The 14,747-nt window shown below is 39.1% G+C and overlaps 1 protein-coding gene across 4 annotated transcripts in view; it reads left to right on the forward strand.

Annotated features, from left to right (window-relative positions):
* The window catches only part of PREX1 (phosphatidylinositol-3,4,5-trisphosphate dependent Rac exchange factor 1), a 176,386-nt gene that overhangs the window by 144,279 nt on the left and 17,360 nt on the right, over positions 1-14,747 (forward strand). For 3 of the 4 annotated variants that reach the window (XM_068701013.1, XM_068701011.1, XM_068701014.1), the window contains 9 exons: positions 2,667-2,815; positions 3,425-3,510; positions 4,672-4,808; positions 5,230-5,401; positions 7,562-7,749; positions 8,528-8,689; positions 9,246-9,456; positions 10,641-10,902; positions 11,940-12,146. In XM_068701013.1, the coding sequence (XP_068557114.1) occupies positions 2,667-2,815; positions 3,425-3,510; positions 4,672-4,808; positions 5,230-5,401; positions 7,562-7,749; positions 8,528-8,689; positions 9,246-9,456; positions 10,641-10,902; positions 11,940-12,146 (1,574 nt within the window). The remainder of the gene's footprint in view (positions 1-2,666; positions 2,816-3,424; positions 3,511-4,671; positions 4,809-5,229; positions 5,402-7,561; positions 7,750-8,527; positions 8,690-9,245; positions 9,457-10,640; positions 10,903-11,939; positions 12,147-14,747) is intronic. The other variant, XM_068701012.1, reaches the window with a different exon arrangement.

Consider the following 14,747-nt stretch of genomic DNA (forward strand, 5'->3'; position numbering starts at 1 on the left):
CTTAGCAGCTGTAGGCCATTTAGAGACCCTACGCCTGCTGTCACACTCCTCAGGGACAAAAATGAAGACATACAGCTTTGCTTCACAGCGCCCATCACAGTGCATTGCATTCATTAGGACTGTCAGACTTCAGGGCACAGGAAGATTCCAGATTCACCAACTGAAGTGGGAACAATTCCATTGCTTGTGTGGATTTATTCAAGGTTAACACATTGGTTTTGACTTTAGGATTGTGATTTCTCATTCCTAATATACTAGGATCAAAACTGTCATGCACAGATTGTGGTGGCACACAGCGCTGAACATCTTTCATGTGCAACACATGGCTTTTAGTTTTTTTTTTTAAATCAGAACTGCCAAACATTCTTAGTATTAGCATCTTTTCGTCTTCTCAAATGTTTTTAGAAACTGTTTAATGAGCCTATGGCAGAAGCAGTTACCAAACTGTGTTTAAAAATTGTTAATAGAACAATTGTGGGAACATCAAATTCCTGTCCAGACAGGACACTTAAACCACAGTTTGGGAACTCTTCACCTGAGGTTCAGCTTCTCAATTTTGGCCCTAACATTGAAGGTTAATTAGAGCTGGGTTTACCCACCAGTTTTAAGCCTGAATATGGTTTATGAATGATGCTCTCACTCTATCAGGAGGAAACAACAGTAAAAAAGATTATCCTTCTGGGAGGTGTGGTTGCCATCTTGCTCTGAACAGCTAACTGACAAGCAGATGTCTGGTGGTTGAGCAGAGCGTGTTCAACAAGCAGCCAGTTGGCCAATGGCCACACAGATGAATAGCAAATAGCATGCTGCTGGTGTTGGGGAAAAACAGTGGCCTGGATCCAGACAACTGCATTGAGTTGTCATAAGGAGTATCCATTAGTCAGAGAATACAAGTGCTGAGACGCTGCGGGTCTTTAACCATAAAGAGATACATTGTCAGTTGTTTATTGGCCTGGTTAGTTATATCCCAAGAGAGTAACAGGTTTTGTTTCTGACAGTTACTGGTTTGTAGGGTTTAATGTGGGACTGTGTACCTCATATATTCGTGGATTTACTATGATTATGCATGCAGGTATGTTTCCCATATGCACAATCCACAGGTAGGATGATTGCAGATATACAAAAATTTTAGCTAACTGCCCATACATTAAGTGCATAAGCTACTTTGAGAAAGTCAGGCCTAAAACATAATGACTTCAGAAATATATTTAATAGTTATTACTTTATAATAAACCCCCTGTTTAAGTAAATGGTTAGATTTGATGATCCTCAAGGTTGTTTCCAACCTAAATGATTCCATGATTCTAATTGCAAATAGCATGGACTTTTCCTCTGAATTATAAATCAAAGTTTGTAAAATTCTACTCTAAGTTAAAATGCATCCCTACTGCTATTCATACATTTTACCCATTTTATAGATTATTATGTACAAAAGAAGACGGGAAAAATGTTATATGCAGGTACACAAGAGGATGCTATGAACTGTAGAAAGCTTGAGAATTAAACCCAGGAGAGAACTTGGTAGTTTCTCCTTTTAAAAACTTTGATTTTGAGAAAAAAAAAAGTATAGGTTTTTGTAGGTAAGCTTATTTCTGACGTTAAGACTGCAAAATATATATTAGAAAAGCCAAGCCATGAATAGGCATAGTCAAGAGGTTTTTCCAGTTGTACACTTCCAGATTCGTTGTTGCTACTGGATAAAGTTTCATATCTAGGAGATTTATGTAGCACTGTTTAAACTTCCTTTTTTGCAGTCAAGAAATTTGTCAATGGATTCCAGGCAGAACAGGAAAAGGGCTTGTCACATTTAAAAGAAAGCCTAGCTACTGGACCTTAATGTAATGGGAAATAATACTAATATAGAAACAATTAATAATTGGGTCCACAGATTCATATTTATTTAATTTATTAATTTTTACGGCATTAAAGTGAGTTTGATATTTCCTCAGTAACCTAGTACCCAGTCTACATGCTGCTATGTCACATTTTAACCGATACAGATCATTGAGAAGTTTAAAGTTATTGTCCAGTGTGCAGAAGAGGGGATTTGTCTCTGTCTAAAGTTAGATGGAAAAGTTAGGAATTAAAATGAAAATGTTGTGGCTATTTATGTTGATGAACAGCCAGTGTTTCACTTAAAGCATAGGCAGGGTTTTACCACCACTTAAAATGAGGTTACATTTACTTATGTGACTAGTAATAGATAGTTTTTGCATAGCTAGAGGTCAAAAACTATGCTCTTGGTTCATTGTCTCTGACCTGTAGGTTGTAGGATGTCACTTCTGTACGTCACTGAGTAACACAGCCTAGACTCAAGTCGCCTGTTAAAAGCAAACAAAAAAAATTGTGGCAGAAAAGTACAAAAGAAGATATATCCATGGCATGGAATATTTATGCAAGTGAAATCTCTCTTTTTTTTTCCTTTTCTCTTTCCTTTTTTCTTTTTTTTTTTTTTTTTTGTAAATTCAGCCAACTTTTAAGGGTGATTGACAAAGGATTTGATGAGCCTATGCTGCATGTATACAGTATTTGTAATCCTAGGAACCGCCATAGGAGAGAGTAGTTGAACCTCTCAAAGCACACCTTGGAGCCTGAACTTCCAGAGATGATGCAAATGATTTCTGTGAAATCATGAAAGTTTTCTGTGGTGTTGGTTTCATTTGCAGATGGCTGGCCTGCAAATAGGAAGGAAAATCTATTCCATCAATGAGGACTTAGTCTTCCTACGCCCATTTTTGGAAGTAGAAACCATCTTAAACCAGTCCTTCTGCTCACGAAGGCCACTTCGGCTTCTGGTAGCCACCAAATCAAAAGAGTAAGTGCAGGTTAACTTTTGGCCTCCTTGTGCACAAACAGAACTGAGACATAAGGATTGTCATTTTGACTCAAGTGTGGAGCTTCTCGGACTCTAGTATATGTCCAAGCGAGAGCAATTTCTGCCCCGTTAAAGCTTGGTTTATTTTTGGATGTCTGTAACTATATCAGTCCATACATCTTTTTCAATCCATTATGATATCTTACAATGAGGCTCGACCCTGCTGATGTCTTGTGCATTATTAGATTATGTAATCCCAAAATTTCCCATAGAATGGAACCTTTCAATTATCACTTGATGCTGAATGCTAGTCCAAGATGTTTCTCTAGTAGTTTTAGTAGAAAAGATCCTCAGCTAATGTTAAGTCAGCTAAATAAAAATAAAATTTTACAAAGAAAATCTCTCATCTGCCCTGAAGAATGGAGAGGGAATGGATGATATCTTAATGTCCCTTTATTTCTTATTTATTTCTAAACTATTTGGGTGCTTTTCTTTATACATTTTTTTTCAAAACATGGTTGTGAATGCCAGATAAATGATGATAGAAGTGCCTAGAGCTTTAGCAGCCTGATTTAATGTTTCTTTCTCCTCCTCTTGATTTACCTGCAGGATTATTAAAATCCCAGATTGTCCTGAAGCTCTTTGCTTTCAGATACGGGGAGCAGCACCACCATATGTTCATGCAGTAGGAAGAGGTAAGTAGGAAGACTGGTACAATTAAGCTGGAGTGCATACACATATCTATATAAGGGTATGTGTAGATACACTAAGCAAAATACGGGCTTCTCTGTCAAACAAATTCTAAACAAGTCCTGACAATTTATTGGGTCACTAATCCCATAAACACAAAACAAGGAATAACTTGATTCCACAATGCATTTGCCTAGTGACCCTAACCTGCTTTCTTGTAAGACCACTAAGAAATGTCTTTACAGTCACAGGGAGCAAACATTTAGAACTGAGGTGGCTAAGAAAAAGTCCAGGTGTGATGCTGCCTGTTGCTTTCTCAATATTTTTGTCTGGTCAACCACTTGTTTCTCTACTGGTTTGGATCATTGTAGTTGTGAATGTCCTATGGGATCAGCTCTTTGACAGACAAAAACAAATTTTCCGATGTCGATTAAGTTATAAGGCTTGAAGGCTAAATCTCCCTTTACATTGGTTTATACTGCTATAAATTATCAGTATACGACAGGGTCAAACTGTCTTCCATTGTCCTTTTAAAAGGAGAAAACACAGTTTGACAGATATTTACTACTTCCATAACTGAACAAGCTAGCTAGATTCTCCTTTCTTAGGATTTTGCTAACAAAAGACAAATCACATTTGGTATAAAACTAGGAATTTTAACCTATGGTGCCCTGAAAAAAGTTAGTCACCTTAACTGTAGATTTCTAGAAGCTGGATTTGTTATCTGAGTGTTGTTCACATGAACTTGGAATAAATCCACTGAAATTGTTACTGCAATCTAGACTTAATGTAGCTTTAAATACATGGCAGTCTTTTTCTTAGACCCTGACCAACTCCATAACACATAAATATTCTGTATCTTTCAAGTGCAACACACTGAAACATATATAACGGTTCACATTTAAGAACTCACCTACTGTAAGCATAAAGCTAGAAGGGCCATCTAAGAACTCCAAATGATTTCCCACAGGGTTTTCAATTTCTAGCATGAATGCATTTAGGTTGGGGGAGTGCTGTTTCCCAGCACTACAGAAAATGTGAAGGATAGACACACAATGTTTTTCTCATACAACAAAGCTTTCCTGCAATAAGTACCTAACCTTCTCAGCTTTCTGTTCCATAGACAGATGGCTTTACTGCCTAACTTCCTGTTGTCACTTTTTCAGGGTCTGAGGCTGCAGCTGTAGGCCTTCATCCAGGGCAGTGTATTTTGAAAGTCAATGGAAATAATGCATCCCATGGAAATTATATGGAAGTTCTGGAGCACTTCACAGCATACAGAATGAGACAACAGGAAGTACTGGTATGAATACAAAACCTCAAAGGAAGTACATTAATTCCTCCCCTTCTGTGTTTTTATTCTCTCTAAATATTCATAAAAGCAACTTCCACAAGTCTCTTTCAACTTGCTCCCATGCCAATGTCCTAGTGTAACCGAGGGAGCTGATTACAGTAAACCCCAGTTGCAAAAACATCTGCAAATAGTATGTGTGTCAGTTCGTACTCTACTAAATATTATTAACTATTTGCTAAGACTAGAAATGCATCCAAATAATGATGCAGACTTCATACTGTCTGAAATTCAGAGGGACACTGGGACAATGTTGATATTTCAGCCAACGTAAAAGATATAAAACTGTAAGCTAGATTCACCTTTGTAGTCCAAGCATATACAGATCAAGCATTTTGTTGAGGTCAGAGCTGAAGCCTGTATCTCTTGACAGGGATTGTACCAGTGGGTGTACAGAACACATGAAGATGCTGAGGAGGACAGAGTTCAGCAAGCAGCATCCAGTGCGTATCTGAATGGCAGCCATCCTGGGTCCAGCAAAGAAGACTCTTCACTGGAAGGAGGTGAAGAAGTGGATCCCCTTCAAAATAGCCAGCAGGAATCAGGTAAAGATTCTTATGGGGGAAGGAAACCTAGGGAAGATTTGGGGGCTTCAGGAAGAAAAACTGCAGTAGAAATATAAAGTGTAATGATTATTTTAGAATATTTCTTGAGCTGGTAAAGCTTTGCAATAAAATGAGGTCTGCCAAAAGAAGTATCCCTATCCTGCAGTTTATCTGGGAGAAGAAAAAAATTGAGATACACACAGAAATTGTACCCCTGTTACTCTCTAAAGGCATGTACTCTGTCCTGAACAGAAAACAGGATTTTAGAATTACTAAGTGGATTCTTAGATGTCTGTTTCCTGCTTGTGCCCTAGAGAACCCTTGTAAGTATCAATCTATTATTTTGATAGAGAAAAAAATCTATTGCTCTATCTGCTTTTTATTTGCTGTTACATCCCTGGTCCCACTGTAAATGACTAGGGTCTTGCATGCTTAGGTAGGAACGAACTGGAGTTACTTAGCTGATAACTTTGATATCAAGCCATGGACCAGTATAATTACAGAGTGTCACAGAGCTGGGTCAGCATATACTCCACTGGAAAAACAATTTCATGGAGCAAGGCCCTCTCTTGTGCCACATGTAGTAATTTATATTCCACTACATGTTAAGCTACTCAATACAGCCTGCAGGAGACTCTTACCTAGATCTGTATATTGTTAACTGGCTTTCACAGAGCTAGGTAGGGTACAAAACCAGGTTAATGTGATGGTAAAGCAGGTTCCTCAATTTGACATGGTAGCTGTGCAGTTTTTGCTATAGGCTATCCCAAACAAGCATAATGCTTATTCTTACCAGAACCTATAAACAAAGCAGGCAAAGCTGTGAGCACATCTCGGGGCTTGCACAATTTAGCTTGTGAGAGGCAGATGTAGATAACCTATGTAACATATACTAATGCCCTAATCTTCATTTGCTGTAGTGATTTGATTTGCCTGAAGCAGAAGTGTTTATACACTGGCAAAACGAGGATCCTAGCAAGGTTCAGGCTTGATCCCAACAAGCACTGTTGATGTTTTTTAGTTTGTTGCACCCCATTCAAAAGGAAACGGCTCCCGTCCCTTCTGGTCTTTACAAGAGAGACAGTTTCTGGGATGGAAAGGCAGAGTAGTTTTAGAACCATTTGCTCAGGCACAGCAGTTTTAGAATCATTTGCTAGCCCTGACAAACCAGGAATTTATGGACATTGGGAGATAAAGGGGGAAGGTCTGGCAGTAACTGCATTTAACTCCGTTTAAATAATTCTGATCTGGAGGAAGTTTTCAGAACATATTAACCGCTGCATCAGTAAAAGGCGGGAGTGTATGTCTTCCAACTTGGAAAAGTGTAATTCATACAAAATACTATTCTACCTTCATGCTGTGAGCTTATTTGGAAGTGTAGCTGTTAGGGGAGAACACTGAAGCCAGATTCACTCTGAAGGACTGAGCCTGGACTCCATGCCATTGGCAACTTCTCTAAGAACAGCTGCACACCTGTGCAAATACCAGGTATGGCCCGGTGAGCCTGCAAGGCTGATGGCCATCAGTGCAGCTCCGCAGTGGAAAAGCTGGAGCAGTGCCCTGGTTAAAACATGTCAGCAGTCATCTGACAAATCTCAGTCTGACTAGAATTTAAGCCTGTTCTCTGGTGACAACAGAACTGCCTGTGTTTAAAAATGCTATCTCCTCACCCCCGCCCTGCCCTGCCATCTCAGTCTTACAGTTGCACAGAAAATGCATCTGGAGCACTTCCCAACACTTGGACAGAAAAGTGGCGTTCTTCCAGAGGGTTGTTACAGACAACAAGACTCCAAGATTAACATATTTTACTTCCCTTTGAAAGCTTCAGCTGGGGACTGTGTGTCCGAATGCTGAACAGAACTAAAAGCAGGGTGTCCTGTGCATGGATGTGTGCATGCACACATAGAAGAACATCCGAACACGGACTGCAGCATGTTATTGTCTAAACCTCTACTACAGTCTCCAATAGTGGCCTACAGCAAATGTCTCCCTCAGAATACTCTCCCAGCCTCTAGCAGTCTGTGGTTCAGAGACTCCTTGAGCCAACGGTTGTGTCTTTGAGCCTTTGCATTAGATAGCCCTCACCAGACTTCTCTTCCCCATGCATGCCTGTATTCATTGTGCTGCCAAACACCTCTTCTGACTTAATTTTGTTTCCAGCCCAGATACAGCAGACCATCATCTCTTCACTGATCACTGGTGAAGAAACACCTCTCATTAGCTTGACTGTGGATAACACCCACCTGGAGCATGGGGTGGTATATGAGTATGTCAGCAGCGCAGGAATCAAATCCTTTGTCCTAGAGAAAATTGTGGAACCAAAAGGTTGCTTCAGTCTCACCGCAAAGGTACCTGACCAAGTACATAGTCATCTCCGCTCCTAAAAAGAACAGGGAAGCTAATAATACAGGCATTTCTCCGGTACTTGGGTTGACACTTCGGATGAGGCAGCACATGGTCTCCTCAAACCTGCCTGGAGCTTTCCTCATTAGAGTGCACCAGCTCCTACTAGCTCTTGTTTGGTATGGGCAAGTCAGCAAATGTTTCCTGGGTTTCAGCTGTTGAAGTAGAGATAGTGGAGCCTCTCTGTGAAACTAAAGGCTTTGGAACTCTTGCTATTTTCTGTCTGGTAATGTACTCTTTGTTGATACTGAAGTTTAATCCTTTCAGGCAAGAATTTGCTTTGCTTCAGAAAAAAAGAAATCAAGCAGCTTTTTCCTATCTGATGGACCGGATGGATTGCTAAAGGAAGGAGATAGAAGTGCTGCTGTTGGAAATCAGCAATGTCTAGTATCTTGATCCATTTATATACAATAATAAGATAATGGTAAATGTTTCTGCCACATCCCAGTAACATTATAGTTATGCTCCATGAAAATGGAAGTATGCCTGAGCCAGGTTACTCTGACAGTGCCAGTGGATATTTTGAGCTGTTCTGAAATTTTCAGAGGTGTTTTATGTATCTGAGGATTAGACATGAAAATGGTTCTTGGGTGGTGATAAAGACAACTTGTTCTGAAGGCAGCTTTACTCAGCCATGTCATCATACAGAATCTACCATTTATTTAGTGGAATTTCCCCTCACTGTCAAGTCTCGTATAATTGATGTCCTGTCTTTTTCTTTAGATTTTAGAGGCCTTTGCTGCAGAAGACAGTCACTTTGTAAGGAATTGCAAAAGGCTTATATCCCTAAGCAGTGCAGTGGCCACCATGCCCCAGTATGAATTCCGGCAGATCTGTGACACTAAGCTGGAAAGCATTAGCAGAAGACTTGCAAACTACCAAGAGGTACAACCCTACTAGTTATTGGTGAAGTCTCAAAACAATACTTAACTCTGATAACTGGATTCTGGTATTCTTTACTAGTGAATCCAAACTGTTTACGGATAGGTGTCCTTGTGGCATGAAAACAGCTCTGTACGTTAATCAAATTGCAAGTTCCTAAGAAAAAGGACTTAATCTGTAAACCACTCTTCTCAGCTTGTCAGAGCTCTGAGTTGGAAAATATTATTGCAGGTTTATCTCCACCACATCAGTGTATAAATGTGGCCTGAACAGAATGATTTGTATGTATGTATATGAACATAAGTACAGTGGGTCAAAGTGTGAACAAAGTGTGGTCTTTTGTGCAGTAGTTACCTGAGCTGTTTGAAAAAAGGGCCCTAGAAAGTGCTGCTAATTGTTTTCATTTGCTGTTTAATAGGCATTTTATGGGGAATGTGGTATTTCAGTTGCAGCGCAAATCATATAATCTGAATAGGAGGCAGGAAGAGAAAGAGATTGTCTGTGTTGCAACCTAATTTTTTGCAAGTGAGTAAGCAAATGCTTGCTTTATCTCTCCCAGTTTGCAGATGGATTGAAGACAAAGGTGAGCCCAGCCTTCAAACAAGCCGTCATGGAACCACATTCCCTCAACAGCATGGATTTCTGCCCCACCAACTGCCATATTAACCTCATGGAGGTATCGTACCCCAAAAACACTACCTCAGCAGGGAGGTCATTCAGCATTCGCATTGGACGGAAACCCTCTATTATTGGTCTTGATCCAGAACAAGGTGATAATTAATTTTCAAATCACACTGATTTTATTTGCATAGAAAGTTGTGTCTTTCCACTGCTCAGCAAAGTCAAAATTAGTTCCAAAGGAACAGTCTCGCCAGTATGCTTTTTCTTCCTTAAAATATTGTAGTAAAATGACAGCCTGCTTGTGTGGTAAAATAGTAATGCCTTTATGCATACAAAAGTTTCAGGTCAAATATTCTACTAACTAAGCAATGTGATCATATCCTGATAATTAAGTGTCTGGGGACTTAGCAGAACTGACTGAAAAAGTAAATGAGAGCTAATAGTGCTAGAAAAAGTAGTTCCATACTGTGAAAAGAGGCTGCATTCAGGTGGAAAATATCAGGTCAATCAGATTGTAATACCATTTCCTTTTGTCATTACTAAACAAATTCCATATATTGGAACTGGACGTCTCTGCTCTGTCAAGGGGATCTACTTCTGATAAACAGCTGCTGCATAGCACTTATTCTTCATTCTGAACATTAGAGTTCCAACATTTCCTCATCATGGTCTCACATAATGTGCTTCTGATTCATTGTCTGACAAGGTCAGAGAGCAGGAACGTTTGGAAGAGACACAGGGAGGTGCAAACTAACGAATCTACTGAAGAAATGGCATTGACTCTATTCAAAATGAGTCAATAAAGAAGCCCTGCTTGCTTGAGGATATTAAAATTCTACAGTATTTTAAATATGACCATACCACAACTGTCAGCTTTTTAAAATGAAAAAGTATTTTATTTATCTTGTGTAGTGACATCATCCTATTTCTCTATATGTGTGTGCGTGTGTATGGAAATGTCTTTAATGCTGGAATATAATACAGACCAACTCTTGAGAGCTTGAATTCATTAACATTTCAACAAATGCTTTTGGATATTCAAACAGACAATAGGAATAGGATAGGAGTGCACACTTGCTGTCATTACTCCCAAAATTTAACCTGTTTCTGGACTCCAGTGAATTCAAAATATCTAGTTGGCATGCCAGGAAAAATAAAAAAGTAAAAAATAATAAAAAATATATGTTTTTTGTAATGAAATATAATTATATAAAATAATTATGTGAAATTCTATTTTTTTCCTATTAAAATTCCATGTACCCTAAACTAGCATTACTATGATGGATTGCAGAAATTCATGAGAGCCATACTAACTAGACCCTTTAATGTTTAGTAGGTACCATAAATCCAGTCTCGTATACTCAACATTGCATCACCACTATGGCTGCACCATCCTGGAGATGTCTGACCCCAGAAGATGGAGATCTTGATGGCAGCTTTGGCCAGCAGAATGGAGGAACAAGTCAGGAAGAAAGGGGACTCAGTTTTCTACTCAAACAGGAAGATCGGGAGATACAGGACTCATACTTGCACCTTTTTAACAAACTTGACATTGCAGTGAAGGAAATGAAGCAATATGTCATTCAGATAAATAAGTGAGTAAAGAATCCAGTATGCACTGCAGAGATCAATACTCTCAAAACAGAGGCATTAACCCCAGAAACCTCGTTTTGCCTATTGGCCCTGACTGTTCTACCCTTTATTATACTTGCGTATTCACATGCTACTTGCATTACAGCTCGCTGCTAGTTATGAAGTGTCAAACCTACCCCACGGAAATCCACCAGTGTGTATATATATGTGTGTATATATATATATATAGTATACATATTATTGCCCATTGCTCCTATAGAAGTCACTGCTTAATATATGCTATATTCTCAGATAAGAGTGTCTTAAATTCCAAAAGTTGTTTTGGAACTCCGAATGGACAGAGTGCCTAACCTGGCGGTTTTGCTTGTCCTAAGACAGATTAAACAAAAGTTGTGATTTTTATCAGCTTTCTCCTTGGCACCTATGTTTTCCTTTCCCCTTTTCATCTTTTTCTTTTCCTCATCATGGGTCTTCTGGAAGTAGTAATGAAGGATTTGAGTCCGTGTCTTGGGCATAACTGGAAGGGTTTTGCTAGCAGGTACTGCAGGGGTGATTGATGTGGGATGAGGCCACAGCTGTTTCCAGCCTTCTCACTGACAAAAGAAAAAAAAGCCCATTGTGCACGAAAACTTCAACTGACCAGAAAGCATGTGGTGGTGGTGCCTTGGCTCAAACATACTTCAGAAAGAACAATAGCTGTTGGGGAGAGTCTGTGAGCTGAGGCAGTGCCCCAGAGGAGAAACCCAGTGCCTGAGATGGGAAAAGTGTAGACTGTTGAATATGAAATAGAGCCCTTGCCTTTGTTAGAATAACTAAATTGTACCTTATGGAGGTAGAGTTATCTGCAGAAAGTGAAGCTTTTGTGAACTGAGATTAACAGATTTCAGCAAACCCTCTCAGATCTCACACTTTTACATAGCTGTAGTCCAGGTACAAATACTGGCAAGGTTGCCTCTGATTTCACGTAGCTGAATTCCAGGATTAGTCATTTGTGAGGCTGTTTACCGGTCCCTGAGAACCAAATATTTTCCTTCTGCAGACTTCTGTCCACCATAACGGAACCTACAGAAGGTGGTGCCTGTGAGCCACCATCCAATGAGGAGACATCTCCACCTTCCCTGGGAACAGAAGAGAGTGATCCTGACAAAGCTGAACATGGTGGCATCAAGAAGGTCTGTTTCAAAGTTTCAGAGGAGGACCAGGAAGACTCAGGACATGACACAATGAGTTTCAGAGACTCATACAGGTTAGTCTGAAGAAAGATGTGTCACTTTTACCATACTAAAATAATGTTTTGAAGTTCTAATACACGTCTGGATTCAACAAGCACGAGGGCTTTCTGTGGTTTTCTACCCAAACCAGCACACTTGTAACATGAACTCTTGCTAAAGTTATGCTGTAGTACTTGCGGTTCTTTTCCTCATCTCTGTTTGTCTTATTTTCTCTCAATGTTGTAGTAGTAAATGACAAATTGATAGATCAGGATTATTTTCCTAGAGCATATTATCCACTGTTTACACCAGCAAGTATATCTTGCATGAATAAAACAGGCAGGTATCAATCTGAAGTTTCCAAAGTGTGGTACACATGCACAAGTGTGGTGCCTTTCTCAATGGTTCTCTAGTAAGACATCGTGTCCTCAGAGCTTCCTAGGAATTTTATATTCTTGGAATTATGTAAGCAGAGATGCACATAAGTAAAAGGCTGCTGCACTTGATTTCTTTAACTACGTCTAATATTCTCTCTCTGAGCTGAGTTTTGCCTGGTGCTGAAATGTGCTGCTCAGATAAGGCTTGAAATCACAGTGAGCAGCAGAGAGAAAACACCAAAACCCAGAAGACCTGACATCTTCAGCAGATGCTAGATTTCTGCTGATCTGATGACCCTCAGAACAAGTTTCAATATATCCTGATTGGCTTTTCACAGATCCTGGAACTCTTGGTTGAGGTTTTCCAGATAGACATCCAGTGTCATCCCTGGTGCCATCCACACTTCTCCTGAGTGACCACCATATGTTCACCAGATAATCAGACATTCAGCTACCTTAGTCCCTTGAAAATAACACCCTAACCCACTTAAAGATTAGAACTAGTCTTCTGGAGTTTGAATATATGAAATAATGTTAGTTTCCAGTCAGTCGGTAATCCTGTAGTAAAATTTATTTACTTAGCAAAGTATTCACACTTGCTATAGTTATTTCACTACATTTACTACCAAGAGGACATAATGCAACAAAAAAACTTTTCTTGTGGCAAAATGCCAAATACCATGCCAAACTGCCAAAATACCAACACTTTTAGAATATAAAATAAAATAAAAATAAAAATAAAATAAAATAAAATAAAATTAAATTAAATTAAATTAAAATAAAATAAAATAAAATAAAATAAATAGGTCTAATATGACTTTCCCTTCTATACCATGTAACTGTGAACTACAGAAGCTCAGCAGGGTTTGCAGACTGTTCGGTCTTATAATAGCTGCTATTGTAAGTGTTTTTTTTCCCACTCAATTCTGCAAAAAATTTTCCCAGAAGATTAAGCCACTGAGAAACAGAAATGGGCATTCATTTTTTATTTTTATTTTTAATGTCCCTTTGAAACCACAAAGGCAAATGTTTATTCAGGTGTCTCTAAATCTTGTTTTTGAGACATTATTGACTGCTGCTTCTCCTGGAATATTTGCTACTGAAGAAAATCTCACACACTCCAAGTCTGTCTTTCCTGGGAGGAAACATTTGAAAACTTAACTTCTCAAGAAATGGAACAAGTTGCAATCATGTCTGACCATTGCAATTTTATATCCCTAATAGGCCATTTTGACATTTATAGTAAGGCCAAAGGGCTTTCCCTACTCAAAAGAGTAAAAAGACTTTATAGTGAGTTAGGAGGATTAGAATAGCCTGAATGAACGATGCACCTTTGAAACTTTCATGCTGCTACAGGCATGACTCTCCTCCCGGTGTTTTTTTGTACTGCTGCAAATGTTAATATATTACAGTCATCAGGATGCAGAAATGACAGAATCAGGATAGTTCACACTGGAAGGGACATCTGGAGCCCACATGGTCCAGTCTCTCTCTCAGAAAAGGACAAAGATTGGTTGCACAGGGCCTTGTGCAGTTGGATATTGAACATCTCTAAGGACAGCAAATATCCAGTCAGTAAAGGACCACAACCAGCAGTTAAAATGTTGAGATCTGCGCTATCTATTCATTGTGCTAGATTTAAATCCGCACATGTGGTCTGAAGCTGCTTTATTGAAACGTGAAGTATTTCTTTCATTGTTAGTAGGAATCCCATTTGTGAACACTGTTTAGTTTAAATGGTTTCTATAATTGCAGCTAATCTATTCTGAGTAACAAAGTGGTATCAAAAACAGCGTATGTGGATCTGTCACTTGCTTCAGAATTATGCACATAAATGTAAGATGAGAAAGATTATTCTGTCTTATCTTTATTAGACAGGCAATTAAGCATATATTGCAAGTAATTGTTATTCAAGGGGGAATAACATGTATTTTATTAGTGTGTAATTTAAGTGGAGGTGGCACAGACTGACATCCATTGCCTTTTTAATAACTTTTAGAAGTTATTGTTAGTGTAAACTGAACGTTAGAGAGATCCATGCTACAATTTTCTATGTATGCATCAGCCAGCATTGGCGTGAAGACAGTTGAAGTGACTCTTCGGCTTCCCAAAGCAGTTTTAGGATCTGCTGTGCCTGATTTTCCAACGGTATAGATCCCTTAAATGTCTGTCTCAACTTCAATATCTGTTCTACTGCAGCTTCAGTTTATGCTGGATCTGGATGCTGTGGTATCCTAAGAACTGGTAATGACTGCTGAG

This window comes from Anas acuta, chromosome 16 (assembly GCF_963932015.1).
Source record: "Anas acuta chromosome 16, bAnaAcu1.1, whole genome shotgun sequence".
In the NCBI taxonomy this organism is placed as follows: domain Eukaryota; kingdom Metazoa; phylum Chordata; class Aves; order Anseriformes; family Anatidae; genus Anas; species Anas acuta.